Source organism: Nymphaea colorata, chromosome 10 (genome assembly GCF_008831285.2).
Source record: "Nymphaea colorata isolate Beijing-Zhang1983 chromosome 10, ASM883128v2, whole genome shotgun sequence".
Lineage (NCBI taxonomy): Eukaryota > Viridiplantae > Streptophyta > Magnoliopsida > Nymphaeales > Nymphaeaceae > Nymphaea > Nymphaea colorata.
Genome location: NC_045147.1, coordinates 10,431,320 through 10,447,810, shown reverse-complemented (window position 1 = coordinate 10,447,810; position 16,491 = coordinate 10,431,320). Strand labels below are relative to the sequence as shown.

The 16,491-nt window shown below is 37.1% G+C and overlaps 1 protein-coding gene across 1 annotated transcript; it reads left to right on the top strand.

Annotated features, from left to right (window-relative positions):
* Positions 1–4,802: 4,802 nt before the first annotated feature.
* LOC116262890 (triacylglycerol lipase OBL1-like) lies at positions 4,803–13,755 on the top strand. Its single transcript, XM_031642424.2, has 5 exons — positions 4,803–5,169; positions 8,911–9,107; positions 11,027–11,060; positions 11,481–12,094; positions 13,260–13,755. Exons 1-5 carry the CDS (start codon positions 4,854–4,856, stop codon positions 13,515–13,517), a joined length of 1,419 nt encoding a protein of 472 aa, XP_031498284.1. The 5' UTR covers positions 4,803–4,853; the 3' UTR covers positions 13,518–13,755.
* The last annotated feature ends 2,736 nt before the right edge of the window (positions 13,756–16,491 follow it).

Sequence of the window (16,491 nt, the reverse complement as noted above, 5' to 3'; positions counted from 1 at the left end):
CTTGTTCTTGAAGAAGCGGAGGATGAGGTGGTCGTCGGTGGGGTTCTTACAAGCGGTCGGCTGAGATCCTATGACAAGGATCATTTTTCGGGGAGTGATCCACCGGTGGGACGCCATCCATTCTGACCTCTTTCTGTCCCAATCCTTCATTGGGGCGCTGATGGTGTAGTCCAAAGAAGGGTCGTCGTAGAAGGTGGAGCCGGGAGAGTCGGAGGGGAAGGGGGAAGGCATATGTTGGTGCGTGGGGAGAGAGTCAGCGCGTAAAGAAGAAGAGAGGTTTATGATGGCGGGGTTGAGAGAGTTGCAGACGGTCTAGAGAGCCCAGACAAAGAGGATTGCAGCCATGGCGCTGGCGCTGCCGGTGAAGACGGAGCAATCGCTGAAGAAGCAAGAGCAAATGGAACTGGACTGGCGAGAGTCGGATTTCGGGGAGGCGGTGTGCTTCGCGCGATGAGGGGAGATGGACAGATGGTCGGTTGAGCGGGTGGAATTTCACCCGCTCAAAAGTCCGACCTCACAGGTCGGACTTTTGAGCGGGTGAAATTCCACCCGCTCGTTTTAACGAAGAACGGGAAGATTTTTAAGCTGTTTGATACGTCTCACGTGCGGGCGGGTGAAATTTCACCCGCCCGTACATATTTTTCTGGATTTTCACCTTTCACCCGGTGCATCAAATGCACCCTAAAGTCTGAGAACTAGTAGGTCATCCTAAGGATAGAAGACGCATTGAGAGTAAATGAGTGTTAAAGAAAAAGTATAAAACTAACAGATCAGTCGAAAAATTTAAAGCAAGATTGTGGCAAAAGTTTTTTCTCGAAAGAAAGGAATTGATTACTTAGAACCTCTTCACCGGTTGCAAAGTTTGCATCAATCATAATAATTCTATCTATCGCAACCCTTTATGACTTGGATATTTGTTAGATGGATGTGAATACTAGTTTTATGAATGGTGAGTTAAAGGAAACCATATACATGGTTCAATCATAAGGATGTGTCATCAAATAAAATGAAGACAAAATGTAGAAGTTGAATTAATCATTGTACGGTTTGAAGTAGCCTCCTAGACAATAGTATTTTGCCTTTTATAAGACAATCACAAAGTTTGGATACATAGACCACAGTATATATGTCTAGAAAAGTGAGAGTCTCTTTTGCATCATGTCATTATATGTTCATGACATTTTATTAACTGGAAACGATAACAATATGATACTCAAAACAAAGATTTTGCTGAACAAGAACTTCGAAATGAAGGACATAGGTGAAGCTTCCTATATATTAGGAATAAAGATCACTTGAGATAGAGACTCGAGAATTATAAGTCTGAGCAAAAAACCATATATTGGTTATATCTTAAAAAAAGTTCTAATGCAAGATTGCAAAGCTATTGAAACTTCATAGCTAAAGGAGCAAATATAAGTAGAAGTGATTGTCCTGGTGAATGACAACATAAATTAAATGTTCCATATGTACAGGCTGTTAGCAGTTTAATATATCTAATGCTATGCACAATACCAAACATAAGTTTTCCTATTAGTCTTGTGAGCCATTCTTGATTGGCCCCACTGGCAAGCAGTTAAAAGAATTTTTCAATGTCTTAAAAGAACAAAATTACTGAAATTGTTTATACCAAGCTGATGAGTTTACTCTAGTTGGCTATTCTGATGTAGATTTCGCTGGCTGTAAAGACGATAGTAAGTCCATATTTGGGTACGTATTTTTCTTTGGAGGTGAAGCGATAGCCTGATCTTATAAGAAACAGAGATGTGTTGCTAAGCATGCTCAAGAAGCATAGTATGTAACATATAATGTTGCAATTACCTTTGCTATCTGGATAAATCGGTTCTTGAAAGACTTGAAAGTAGATCTTGAACAAGAATAAGTTTAACTATATTGTGATAATCAAACAATGATATTTCTTATGAAAAATAGAGCTGTTAGCTCAAAAAGTAAACATATAATGGTGAAATACCATTATGTTTATGAAATGATTGAGAAAAATGAAATCTCAGTTGATTATATACCGACCAATGATATGGTAGCTGATCCCTTAACTAAGGGAATAACTAAAGATTTGTTTACCAAACATATAACTCATATGAGGTTAAAATATATTTAAAGGTTGCGATGGAAAGCCGTTGAAAGGAAAATCTCATTGTATACCTTGAACGAAATTTAAGTTACGAATGATAAACCAATTATGGAAAACCTCGTAACTAAACAATGAGGAAACCCACACATAGTGGAAGCAAAGTGACATACTTATGTTCAAATGGGAGATGTTGGATAGTGGCCTTGAGCCCTATCTCTGGTTCTCATAACTGCGAAGGAGCCCACTCGCAATTACGAGATAAACTTACAAACTGTTTTACAAATAATGATTTTATTGAATAAAATCAAAGATTAACATTTACTTGATTTCTCTCTGCCAATCTCTTATGCCCTAACCGCCCGCTGGCTTCCAAAAAACCTATGAGGTGGCCTTACATGCCCAACATTCTGGAATTGGAAAAACGATCGATTACCCTAGTTGGTACATCATAGAAGCAAACCCGGAAATACTTAACTCTCTCTCTTCTTCTTCTACTTCTTCTTTACAGTCATTGTTGCCTCTACCTATTGGACCTCGTGTACTCACATTGGAGGTTCCAGTCGTAAATGTGCTGAGAGACGCAGGTCTGATCAAAGGTGTCGTTCCGTTGCAGCAAATCCTACACTGGGTCTGCATCGGCATATCGGTCGTATGAGTAAAAAGTGATGGGTGGAGTTAGACTATTGGATTCTCTAATACCAGTGCACTAGCTAGCCTTTTGTTATTAAATAATTTCATGTACAAGCTTGCTGCATAAAGACGTCCAAGTGTCATGAGATGCATTTGACAGTCTATAATCCAAAGTTTGTGCGCTAATCATGAATAGTGAGTTAGGACAATATATAATTATGATGCTTTAAGTAATTAGTTTCATTTGTATGAGAGTTCTTTAATTTCCAACCAATGTGATCCAAGAAACATCAAGTTGAACTCCGAAGGCTTATACACCCGGCTAAAGGAGGCGTTCAATATTGAACATGGTGCGTGTAGCAACATAATCAGTGACCTTTTTGATGGGTTCCTATATATTGGGTTCATATAACAAGATTAAAGCATGTCTGTAATGGCAGCATCACTTCTACCTCTTAATTTAGAGACACTATCTTTAGAGAGCTTACTACTAATCCATGCATCAAACACACCCATGGGTTGTTTGACATGAGAGACACTATATGAATGTCCCACAAATTTGCCGTAAAGATTGAGCAGATTCATGAAACAATAAAATTAGTGTTCCTTGAATTTGTCCAATCTTTAGGACAGATTTATGGGACACTCACTCATAAAATGTTCATACTGCCAAACAACTTTTAAGGGACTCTATCTTCACCTTTCAAAACCATTTGTGTAATTAAGTACAGTATTAGGAACTACATATATATTGAGGAGGAGAGAGATATGACTTTAAAAAAGCATTGTAAATTTGTTTTTTTTTTGTTTGCAAATTTCATTAAAAATAAACAAATCGATTTCCCTTTTAAAAGAAAATGCAAATACACCCAAATCTGAATCCAAGTCTACGGTCAAAGTCCAGGACTCATCTTCAAGTTCTTATCTTTGTCCAATTATAATATTCCCTTTAGGATTTTATTTTATTTTTCCAAGTTTGAATGGACTGAATTGAAATCAGATTTGGGTTATCCTTATAAATTGAATCTAGTAAATATTGGGCATCAAATACCTAGTCCAGACTCTTAAAGCTACTATAGTATGTGAAATTAACAGGGTTAACAAATTTAACATCAAATAAAAAATGTGAAAGATAATAATGTTTCAAATATTGCATACAACAAAGAAAACAAGGCAACTAAAAATGTGACTCTGAAACAAATGTACATAGGAAGGATAAAATGAAACTCAATACATAGAAACAAAAAAGTAATGAAATGAAAGCTCCTATATAAGAGATGATAGTAAATAAAGAAACAAATAAATTTCATTTTTTGGGAGTCACATGACTGTGAAGGTATTATCATTTTTGGGTACCAATAAATAATCATACATATATATATTGTATATATCCATATGAGAAATGGGCAAGTACCGAACATTTAGGTTAGGGATAAAAACCACATCCTTTAATTTTTTTTTTGTTAAAAGATTATTTTCAATAAAATATAAACATCCTAATATATATAAAAAACTGTTTTGATAAAAAAACATGCTTTGAAGCAAATTGTTTTTGTGAAAAATGTTGATTTTTCTATTATCAAAATGTTGATGCTAAGAAAGCCATTCATTTATGCTTATTATGAAAACACTATTAAAGCATTGAGATTAGACAATTTAGATTAAAAAAAGCACTATGATTATGATATTTAAAGGGTCTGGTTTTTGTTCTCACCTATTGGTTTAGTTCTACTAATCACTATATATACATATATATATAAAATAAAATTTTAAGTAAATAAATGAATAACTCCATTTTTTATATCACTCAATAAAAATTGCTAAAAATAGATCAAAAACATATAAAAATATATAAATATATAAAAAAATAAAAAAAAACTAAGTCTTCCATGTCCAAAAAGTGTTGGTACCAACACCAACCTGGTGTCAGGCAGAAGTTCTTTCCATTTTTCTTTGTTCTTTTTTGCAATTTCATAAAAGGGTATTTTAGTCATTTTGAACCCTGAGAACCTCATTAGACATTAAGTTATTGCCATTGGCAACTACAGTCTTAATATAAAAGCACCTGCAGACAACAAGCGCTGCTGCCAGTCATCATTTTAACGCTGCCTGGCTTTGATAGTTAGCATCAATGGCGACGTCCGTCGAGAGGGGAATTCTGTGGAACGCCGGATTCCTTGTCGTCCATCCGGAGCACGGCGGCTTCACGGACCTTTTCTCCCTCCTCTTTTTCAAGCAAATCTGCAGACTCAGATTCGTCGAATGCTCCGATGGAACGACTCTGGAATTTCCCGACCGGTGGGTTCTCTTCGTTTCCATCGTCGCTCAGAAGATCTTCTTGCTCTTCAAGAGGCCAATGGCATGGACGGGAAGCATGCTTGGGTTTGCGCTCAACCTTTTGCCGGAGAACGGTGGCCTTCTTGGATTCCTCCGCAACCTTCTCAGAGGTAAATGTGAATCAACAGACGCATACCTTTCTCTTTAATTTTACTTCTTCTTTTTCTTCCTCTGCTTCCTTTTTTACGTACCCCTGTTTCGTGCGGTAGTATTGCTTTTTTTCCTCTCCTTTTACTCTGTTTGCATTTCTTTTCTCCCCATTTTCTTTCATGTCGCGGATGCAGAAAGAAATTACAAAAAAAGAAAGCAGAAGTTTGATTTCTAGGGAATCCAATTACGTGAAGCAACGATCTCTAATAACATCAGGATGAGTGCTTCAAAAGCTGCTCTTGTCTGTAACGAGAAGTTGCATTAGGCTAAGCAAGATTAACCTTGCATCTTGAAAAAGCCTTCCTGCACAGTTCTCGCCTTACGAATTAATATACAACAAATAGATCTTATGGGTTTAATTTATGATTTTTTGTTTGGGCAAGTAGGAGGGTAGCAATTCTGAAAAAAAAGGATTGAAGGGACTTTTCCCTCTCTTTTCTTCCCCTCAAGAGTTCTTAGCTAAGTAGGGACCTGAGCTCGACCAACTATGCTATACCTTTTATGTTAACAAGGTCGAGCTTGTTTATACTTCAAGTCGAATTTAGATGGAATTGCAAGTCATTGTTAGCATATGATGCATGTGTCACAAGATTTCTCGAGGTTAAAGCATTGATCAGACAATAATAGGAAAATTCTATGGTGCGACTTAACCGAGAGGCAGGCGTATACACTTTCTACGACACTTACTTTGACGTAATAACTTGTGACTTATGTGATACGGAAGGCTTCTAGGTTTTCAATCATATCAAGAAGGATGAGTATGTCACTTTCTCAAATAAAAACTAAAAGCTTATATAATAAGGGGGGTGTTAGGATGATGCCTTCATTTAATCTAGTTTTATGAAATTTAATGTTTTTAATAAATTTTGAAAACTTGACTTATTTGTTTGGATGCCATACCTAAAACCCGGTTTTTCATTAATAACCCTGGGGTCAAAATTTTTTATCCTTTTACAAAGCCATTTTCTGCAGAAACAGAGTTATCCTTGTGTGGGACGACTAGCCCATGGTTTCATGCATCCAAGTCATACTCTTGATCAGATTAATTATCAGAAAACAACTTTACTGCTCAATGGCTCTTCATTTGAAACTCACGGCTGTATTGCAGAGACTAACCATATGAAAGTGATTTTTATAATTAAGAACCCAGAAATTGACATAAACAAGTTCCTTCTAAGCATCTAACCATATGTTATTGATTTTTATAATTAAGAACCCAGAAATTGACATAAACAAGTTCCTTCTATGCATCTAACCATATGATAGTGATTTTTATAATTACGAACGCAGAAATTGACATAAACCAGCTCCCTTTATGCATCAGCTATGTTCACTATATTAATCATGATCATTTTAAAAAGAACAATTTGCTGCCTGACTTACAGAAATTGGTTTGTTAAAAAAGACAGGCTGCTTTGATTCACAGAAGCAACCTTATCTCTTAAGAAGTCTATTTCTAATCTCTGTCAGCTTATATTTATTAATGTGAGTTGATACCCACAAAGCCAAGGTTAATGCACGAAGTCTTAACACGACAAAACTGCAGCTGGGTCAAGAGACTTTGTCGCCAGCCAGCCATTTAGCGTATAAAAAGCATAAATTGAACAGATCAGATCTATTTGTATTATCTTCATTCATAAGGCAAGAACTGTGTAGGAAGGCTTTTGAAGATGCCAAGCAACAATCCAACTTCTCGTTATAGACAATAGCACCTTTTGAAGCACTCATCTTGATGTTACGTATAGAACCTTGCTTGACGCAATGCACTTTCCTATCTTGAAGCCTTTTTTTCGCCAAGGGATCACTGGCATTTATGAGAAGAGCACTATTGCCTGCTTTATATTTTGCTTTGATTCTAAACTTTGTTTAACTTTTATCACATAAAAGGGATGAAGAACACCTAGATCACGAAACAGCTCTCGACCTCATGAATAGGACAGGAAAGGAAGAGGGCTCACTCGGGTGGTGAGTTCCCTCATACTCACCCAAAACATGTGCTGGCCAGATAAACAGTGCTTTTGTAAGATGTAAACAGTTCCAAATTGGGTTGCCGGATTATTTACTTAGTCAGATCTGGACCTAACTACACCTGAATGTCTAAAAAAAGACTCGAATCTTCAATGCACTAGCAAAGCCAGAAATTTTGGTTGGAGGGAGCATTAATTCAATAACTTTAATGCTTTGAGGGGCCTATATATATATATATATATATATATATATATATATATATATATATATATATATATATATATATATATATATATATATATATATATATATATAAACTATCAAATATTAAATTATTAACATAAAAATAAGTAATCTTCGGTCCACTCTAATCTCTGTCTAATTATAATATGGCTTCTGTTTTTCCTTTTTTTTTTCTCTGAAGATTGCTTCGGTGAAAGAGCAACAAAATTTTTTAGTTTATGATCGCCTGTTTAATATTGTTTGACGTAATGCAACTTTTAATTAAGCACTAATCTTGATGTTATATATTTAAATAAGGTCGCCTGACGTAATTGTATATCTGTAAGCATTATTTTTTGGCATGAGAGACCCATGAGAATAATGCCGCCGTAACTGCAGAACTGCAATGAATGCCTCCTCTAGTTATCTCGCCATCGTGTATGAATTAAATTTGTATATGGAAAAATCAAACAAACAGCAAGATCGCGCACATGAAATGCGGAAGCAAATTGCGTTGAAATTAATAATGGGACTCAGGTTACCAGATTTATTTAGTTGGTTTTAGATTTTGACTTGAATTTTTAACCAGTTCATAACCTTGTAAGGGTTCATTTGGTAATGGGATTAATATTAACAGATTGTTCCATAAATTTATCGTAAAGATGGGGTAAATTAGTGTTCTATAAATTTCTTCAATTTTTTTGGGGTATATTTATGAAATAATTTGTTACCATTCTCATTACCAAACGACCCAATAAGTTATTGGAATTGGTCCTCTATATTACCACATATAAATTCTAGTTACTTCAGGGCTCTTGAGTGCTCAAGAGTGCATCCAGCTTGACCCCTAGGTGGATCCACTGGTTGCAGGTCAATAATATAATCTGACCGATTAATAGATATCTGATCCTATGCCTTTTATTTTCTATAATATAAAAAATATCAGTTTGTGCTTCGAAGAACATAGTATAGCTGGTCAAGTTGGTGGGCTCATGAGAGCTCGGTTGTCAGTTTGATTTTCTAGAACCTACTCCTTTATATTGCAAACAATGGCAGTGCATGCGACACTTTAGTTGATAGGTGTAATACGGGTCCATCTAGATTTCAAAGCAGTTTTGAACCTCAGAATGAGGGCTTTGATCCTTCTTTGAGTGACTTATGCCGACATCAAGAATACGAGCTCGTTCCAACATAGTCAAAATCGATCTTTGTATTCCTCCCATGTCAAAATTTCCAAAATAAGCTAGAATAGATGACTATTTTAACCATTAGATTACAATTTCATAGATACTGTATATGATTCTCTATGGTTCTACTAAACATGGTTGTTGTTTCTCATTCAGAATCAAGAATATTGCCAAAGAACTGCATAAGTTGATTCGAAAACCAGTTTCTTCATAGTAGAAGAAACACAAAAGAAATAGAAGATTATTTACATTTCATATCATGCAAAAAGAAAAATCATTACATGTTATATTTGTCATGGAACTAATGGTGAGAAATTGCTTCAGGCCAAATCATCACGCCAAACGAGAAGTCGCCGAGATTCCAGACTGTAGTTAGCCTCTTGGATGGGCGAACAGACTTGGGAGACTACACGGGGAGTGGAAATAGCATGGCTCATGCATCCCTTTCGGCCATGGCCTCCAAACTAGTCTATGAAAATTCAGCTGTCATTCGCGATGTAATCAACAACCAGTGGCAGCAGGTATCGTTACTATTCCTAATAGTTATGAATGAAACTAAATTGGCACTTTTTCTTCTCTATATGATATGGAGGGTAGCAGATTTAATCCTTGCCCACTTCTCCTCTCCCCTTCTTTTTAATGCATGTGTCTCCCTAACCAAGGGCGGAGCCAAGGTAGGGCCCGCATGAGCTCTGACCTCATTCCGAAAAAGAATTTTAAAAAATTTACTTGTAAGTTTTAAAAAAATTTACTTGTTATACATAGATTTTGAAAAAATGATATTTCAACCCTAATCAAAATTTAACAACTTTAATTCGGTCCACTTCATGAAAAATTTCTGGCTCCGCCCCTACCTCTAGCTTCCTGATAGGTGACATAGGAAGCCCATTGCGCGCCAGTTCAAAAGCTCATGTGTCAAAAGCCCATGTCTCATGCAGGCAAGCGGCTTGACGTATCAAGCTTCCATTTCCACTGGGTGCCTACAACCAGAGGGAGAGCCAGATTTTTTTTTTATGAAAATGGCCGAATTAAAATTTCTAAATTTTGATACGGGTTGAAATATCATTTTCAAAAATTTTATATATGACAAGTAAAATTTTTTAAAATTTATATGTAATTTTTTTTAAAAAAAATTGAGGTGGGGCCAGGGCCCATGCGGTCCCCTCCTTGGCTCCGCCTTGCCCACAACACTCATGGCCAAGAAAAACCATTTATAATTATAGACATGTCAGTAGTACAAACCATAAAATATGTCATGAGTTCAAGGCCAACCACACATGCTTGTTAGATTGGCAGGCCGGTATGTTATTTTTTTGTTTTACTGTAAATGGTGAATGTAAACACACAAGTATTCGAAGAAACCTGAACCCTAAAAGTAAAGAAAAAATAAAAGGAACTTTCTATCGACGATATCCCAACATGCATGTAAAAGTTCAACCCTCATACAAACTGACGTGAGGGTTATTCTGGTCATTTATGAAAAAAATATTGGATATATTCTAGGAATCATTCGAGTGTATAAAAAGTTACATTTTTCCAATTTCTCCCGTCTCCCTCTCCGCGGCTCTCCCTTCCCGTCTAGTCTCCCTCTTCACAACGGGCCGGGCTGACTTTTGGTGGCCAGGCCTGGTATCCAACCTGGCCCGGCCCGGTATCCAACCCGGCCCGGCCCGGCAATATTATCGGGCCGAGCCCGATGGGCCGACCCGGGCCGGGTCTTAGCAGGCCGAGCCGACCCGATGCTCACCCCTACACATAATCGCAATTGGACTCTTTTCCGGTAGGCATTTCCGAATAGCAGTATTGCATCCTAAGTTTTTAGGATATTCGTTTTTGCTAGATATGTAAATGGTCTAAGCTAGATATATACCCAATTTGCTTGGTAAATACCCAATTCCAGACTTTTTTAAATTTGTTTTAAAAAGTGTTTTAAACAAAATGCGAATCTCCTAACATTAATTTAAAATAAATAAGGTTAGTTCAAGTTATGTTTGTCAAAAGTTGAACTTTTCTACCATCAAAGATATTATAAGAGCCATTCATTTTTATTATTAAAATAAAAATTGGATTTATAGGTTTGGTTTTTTTCCTTTTTATCGAAGTGAGTTGTTTTTTAGCAACTTTCTTATACACACACGCGCGCGTATGTATGTGTGTATAAAAGGATCCTATCTCTGATATTCCTCATTTAGCAGACAAAACCAGATTTAACGAAGAACTGGATCCAGATCCCATATCAATTTCCGAATAAGAAACATGATAATTAAGCTGAATCAGTGGATCAGTCCCTTTGTCAACCAAAAATCTCGAATGTAAAGAGTCACTCAAAGCTGGATTCTTTGATGGTTTTTTGTAGTAGTCCGATCCATATTCACTTTCACCTCTGAATCTGATACCGAAGTAAAAAACAGCTAACTTGGATCATTCATTTCTCTTTCAGATGGAGTTTGTGGAGTTCCTCAACTGTTGGAATGGTAAGAACCAATCTCTCATCACTCTTCAGTTTCAATCGTGACACATTGTTACTATAATAAATGTTTCATGAATCTACCCAATTTTAAAGTTATAACAATGTATTACTGTTGCCGATAACGGCTTCTAAAGGATATCTCAGCATCAAATTCAAACAGAAAACCAATAATGGCCAGTTTTGAATTACTTCACTCCCTTAAAACCAGTGGTGGAGCTACATTATTGCTTGGAGTGGGCAATTGCCCACACCAACTCAAAAAAATTACATTATTTACATAAAGAACTACAATAATTTTTAGGTTTTTTACTTATGAATGCCCTTTAAAATTTGAAATTTTGAAATGCCCCTTAACCAGAAATTTCTGGCTTCTCCATTTGTTACAGCCATTAATCATAAATTATATATGATTGTGATTCCACAGAGCCCCGGCAATCAGCATCGACGCAGGCAGTCATCTTCCGTGACAAGTTACCAGACAGCCGGTTGATCGTGGTGGCTTTCCGCGGCACCCAGTTGTTCGACGCAGGCGACTGGTGCACAGACGTCGACTTGTCGTGGTATGAAATGCCGCCGATGGGCAGGGTCCACGGCGGGTTCCTGAAGGCCCTGGGCGTCGACCCCTGCTGCGACTCGGTGCGACCCACGGTTCCAATTGACCATATCACCCATCCACTGGCTTACTATGCCATTAGGGACAGGCTGAGGGCATTGTTGAAAGATCACGAGAATGCGAGGTTTATTCTGACAGGGCACAGCATGGGCGGGGCCCTGGCGGTCCTTTTTCCAGCGGTGCTGGTTCTGGACAAGCAGGAAGACTTGTTGGAGAGGTTGGCTGGAGTGTACACGTTCGGGCAGCCGCGGGTTGGGGACAGACGGTTTGGCGACCATATGGAGAGAGTGATATTCAATAAGAACGGGTCTGCGCCCGAGTATTATAGGTTCGTCTACTGCAACGACATGGTGCCTAGACTTCCAAGACTGCATTTCAAGCATTTTGGGACCTGCGTCTACTATAACAGTCTCTACCAGCCACAGGTTCTCTCTCTCTCTCTTGATATATATATATATATATATATATATATATATATATATATATATATATATATATATATATATATATATATATATATATATATATATATATATATATATATATATATATCCGATCAACCTTTCAAAGCACACTGATGCAAATCTGACATTAAACACTTATGATTGGACAGTGCTAAAGATGGTAAAAGGGTATATATATATCCCATATATATATATATATATCCCAACCCGTTTTGATCAGGAACAAAAACCAGACCTCCTAAACACTTGATAAAAATGATTTTAAACAAACTATCAGCATCCTACTATGTTTAACATGTCTTAATTGAAGTTGTTTACAAAGAAAACACTTATCTTTCCACCGTTAAAAGTTTTAACATCATAAGGGCCATTCATTTTTTTATTACTGTATGTTGAAAATTGACCAATGTAGTGTATGGTTCTCAGCAAAACATTATTAAGATTATATATATATATATATATACACACACGATTGGATTATGACAAAAAAAAGTATTTTAAAAATCACTTTTGGGTGGTCTGGTTTTCATTTCCCAACATAGTGGTTTGGGATCCACCGTGACATGTTTTTGTTGATGTGACAAAAAATATATGATAAAGTCCATATATTGTTCATCAAACTAAAGATCTTAAGTCAGATCTAAGATCCACACTGCTATTTTTACTTGTGTGTATTGAGAAAAAGTTGGATTTAAAATCTGAAAAGGCGGGGGAGCGGAGTTGGTGGGGGCAGGGATCTAATCTTAGACCGTAGTTCTCAAATCTTGAGAATATCAAATCCGAGGATATCGAGTGCCTCCTGAGGGTTTAAGTTTTTTTAAATGGTCTACAATCTTATTACTATGTAATCAGTTAATAAAAATTTCCTAACTCTGCCACTGCTTGATATCAATTAAAAATTAAAAAGAGTGAAAGTGCTTCCATATATAAAAAAAATTCTACAGAACATATATGCATCACTTTCTCTTGACACATACACACACACACATCTTAAGTTGATAATTTTCATGTCTATTGTGTTTTTGTCCTCATTTTTTGTTTTTGGAAGTTTTTAAGCGAGTCATACACCTGTTAATAACTGTATACACAAAATGATCTATAGTTTCATTTAAAAATTTAACTGCAGATCACGCGAAAGGAGCTGGACGAAAACTACTTTTCTTTGAGAAATGTTATCCCCTTGTACCTGAACGCTGCATGGGAGCTCGTTAGGGGTGTCTTCATTGGCCCTGTGATCGGGAAGGAGTATAGAGAAGGTTGGATTCAACTAATATACAGAGCCTTTGGGTTGGTCGTCCCTGTCTTGCCTCCACATGGCCTTAGAGATTATGTAAATTCTACTAAGCTAGGTCCGATCGATCTGCGTAACTCCAAGTTAACCTAAGGTTGCGTTTGGTAGCCTCGGATCTAAGATCCGAGGCTGCATTACAATATGTACTTCACAAGATCTTCAAGATCCTTTAACCTGGATCTTCACAAAACCATGGATTTAAGGTCGGATTAGAGATGGTACAATCTTAAATTCATAGATTTGAGATACTAGAGATCAGCCGTGAAACAAACACATTGTAAGTGTTTTATGAAAATAATCTTCTAATAAGAAAGTGCAGTACTACTGACAGAGGAAGATATTGGGAATTGAGAGATTTTTTTTGTTTAATTTATAATTTCAATTTGAAAAACTTAAAAACAGAAAAAATAATGTACACATTTCCTCCTGCAGTGGTAATTGTGAAATGTTGGCATTTTATTGTTAGTTAATGAGTATGGAATGAACGGGTAGAGAGATGAACACACAGCTAGAGCGGGTTAGTTTGGAACTTGAATCAGATATCGCTACTTTGAGACCTGACATTTTGGCAAACAATGGGCAGGACATAGTTGGTAGGCAGGTGAGCCAGTAAAAGATGCGTCACATGTTCAATTTTCATAGGTGCTATTCCCATATACTGTAAAAGGTGTGAGCATGATAGTATAGTTGCCGGAAGTACCATACTCTTCCTAGGTTCACAACACTATAATTGACGGGTGTACCATACCTTACTTAGGTCTTGATGCTGCCTATGATCGTATAGTTAAGGAGAATAATGGGGGCCTTCGGGTCATTTTTGAAGTAGGTAAAAGAAACCACCTAGGCTGTATGATATTTGAATAATCCAGTCACAAACACAAAAAAATGTTCCGATGCCTGAAATAACCAATATTCCTATAACAAAAGAAGTTCCAAAAAAAAAAAACGAAAAAAAAAAACAAGGAAAGCACCTTCTATAAAACTAAAACGATAAAAAGGCCCCCACACATTTTAACGGTGGCTGCTGAGAAGTTACTCATGAAGTAGGTGTACGTGCTTGACCCTGAACATCCACCGCCCTTCATAGACTAACTGCTTGTTTCAGTCGTGGAGCCAGAATTTTTTTGACTAACGGAAACAAATCCAAAATTCTCAAATCACTGGAATAGTTAGCGAAACGGTTAATGGTGTGATATAGAAATAAAGTAAATGCTTGAGCCTTTGAGGGGCACCTATATATATATATATATATATAGCAAATGTTGAGGTAAGTTGCCTACACATGCCAACTGTGCTTATTGAGAGAAGAGACAATAGCTCACTTCCTGCATCCTTTGCCTTAAGAGGAAGATGATTTCATCAACACAAGTTCATGAAGAGCTTTACGTTGTGTTTGTTTTACCGTAGATCTTAGATCTGCATTAGTTAATGTAAGAGATTTCCTCATCAAATCTTAAATCCATGGTTTTTCAATATGGAGTATGAATTTAAAATCCAGAAATATTACCAAAAGGAAAAGTAAAAAGAACTATTTTTTAAAAACCAAAATACCCTTACTACGGTGATATGTTGGCTTGGTACGACCCCTACCATTTAGGTATATTTTCCTTTGAACGTGATGTTCCTTTCTTATTGGTGAAAGTATTTTAAATGACCAAGTGCTGGTAATTTGTCCGTTTCTCTATTTCATCTGTGTGTTTTTACTCGTGTACGGAGGACTTTCTTTCCACGTGAAACTTCACTTGAGCGAAGTAGGTGATATATGTCACCGTCCATTATAATATAGTTAAAAAAATGATCAAAATACCCATTTGGTTAAATGAAAGATGCTTTACCTATAAGGGCAAAAGTGATCTACATATTTTTTACCACAGTAAATTACAAAAATACTCTCGAGGTAAATATGGGAAGATGGTTTCCCAGATTGGCGGCATAAAAAGCAGATCGGCTTCACAAGTACATTATCCAAGGAAGGAAGAGGCTCTTCTTTATACGGGTTTCGAAGGAGGCCGATATATACCTCGTTACTGCTCCTGGAATATGCTAATTGCAAATAGATGGGAACCTGGAACACCCAAGAATATAGAAAGCACGAACAGAGTGGATGTTTGGGTACCAGAGCTCCCAACATGCCTCAGGAGCAAGAGGGTTTTCAGGGATCATGCTTAGATGCTTGGTGCAAAGTTGCAGATACTGATCATTTGACTCCGGCTGTTGGTCGCGCCAATTTTGCTTTTATACATGTTGAAATACCTCTACATTCTCTTCCAATTAGGGAAGTGGAGATTAAGGTTGAGGAAGACAGTTTTAACCTAGTGCGTGTAATACAGAACTAAAGTTAGATACTACCATCAGTGTTGGACAACAAGCCACTTCATGCAGGACTACTCGGTTGTCAAGGAAAAGTTGATAGAGAAGACGTGTGAGCAGAATGATTGGAAGACTGTCAAAACGACCAGGAAGAGACCAAAAACTAGTCCTAAAACCACAGGGAATGGACAAAAATGCTAACTGTTTCACATCTGTACAGGAGTTAGAAAGTCTCAAGGGAGAAGAAAGGCATAGCGAAGAAGAGGTAGTGAAACCCCAAAGGGTAGAAGCCCAGCCCAATGAAAAAGAAGGTTCCAGCTGAAAGGAAACTTAAGACTCAGACGGTTAGTGATAGTCTGGGTCCTAAGGGAGAGCCAGATGATGTCACTCAAATGACTCTAAATTTTGAAACCTACAGCGATATGGAAGTTACTCCATCCCCTCCTGGTTTTAGAAATCAACAGAGGGATGGTTATGTGCAGCTTAGAGGGAAAGCAAATACAAGCAACCATCGCAAGAGTCAGGAAAGGGGTTACTTAAAAGCAAGGAGACCACCAGCTTCAAAAGAAAACCAACTGTTGGAGAGCAGGTGAAAGTTAAACAGATAGTTATGGACCCAGAGAAGGAACATTTGAAGGAATTTAAGATGGAACCTTTGGAGGAGACTGATGCTAGGAACTTGGAATATCGCGAGATTCTGAATTAGATAAGTGAGTAGATGCATCAGGTTGCTGAAGAAAAGGAAAATGGTGACCCC

Coding starts and splice junctions, on each gene's coding strand:
- LOC116262890 (XM_031642424.2), top strand. CDS start 4,854: ATGGCGACGTCCGTCGAGAGGGGAATTCTGTGGAACGCCGGATTCCTT. Junction 9,108..11,026: donor TCAACAACCAGTGGCAGCAG/GTATCGTTACTA, acceptor TTTCTCTTTCAG/ATGGAGTTTGTGGAGTTCCT. Junction 11,061..11,480: donor GTTCCTCAACTGTTGGAATG/GTAAGAACCAAT, acceptor GTGATTCCACAG/AGCCCCGGCAATCAGCATCG.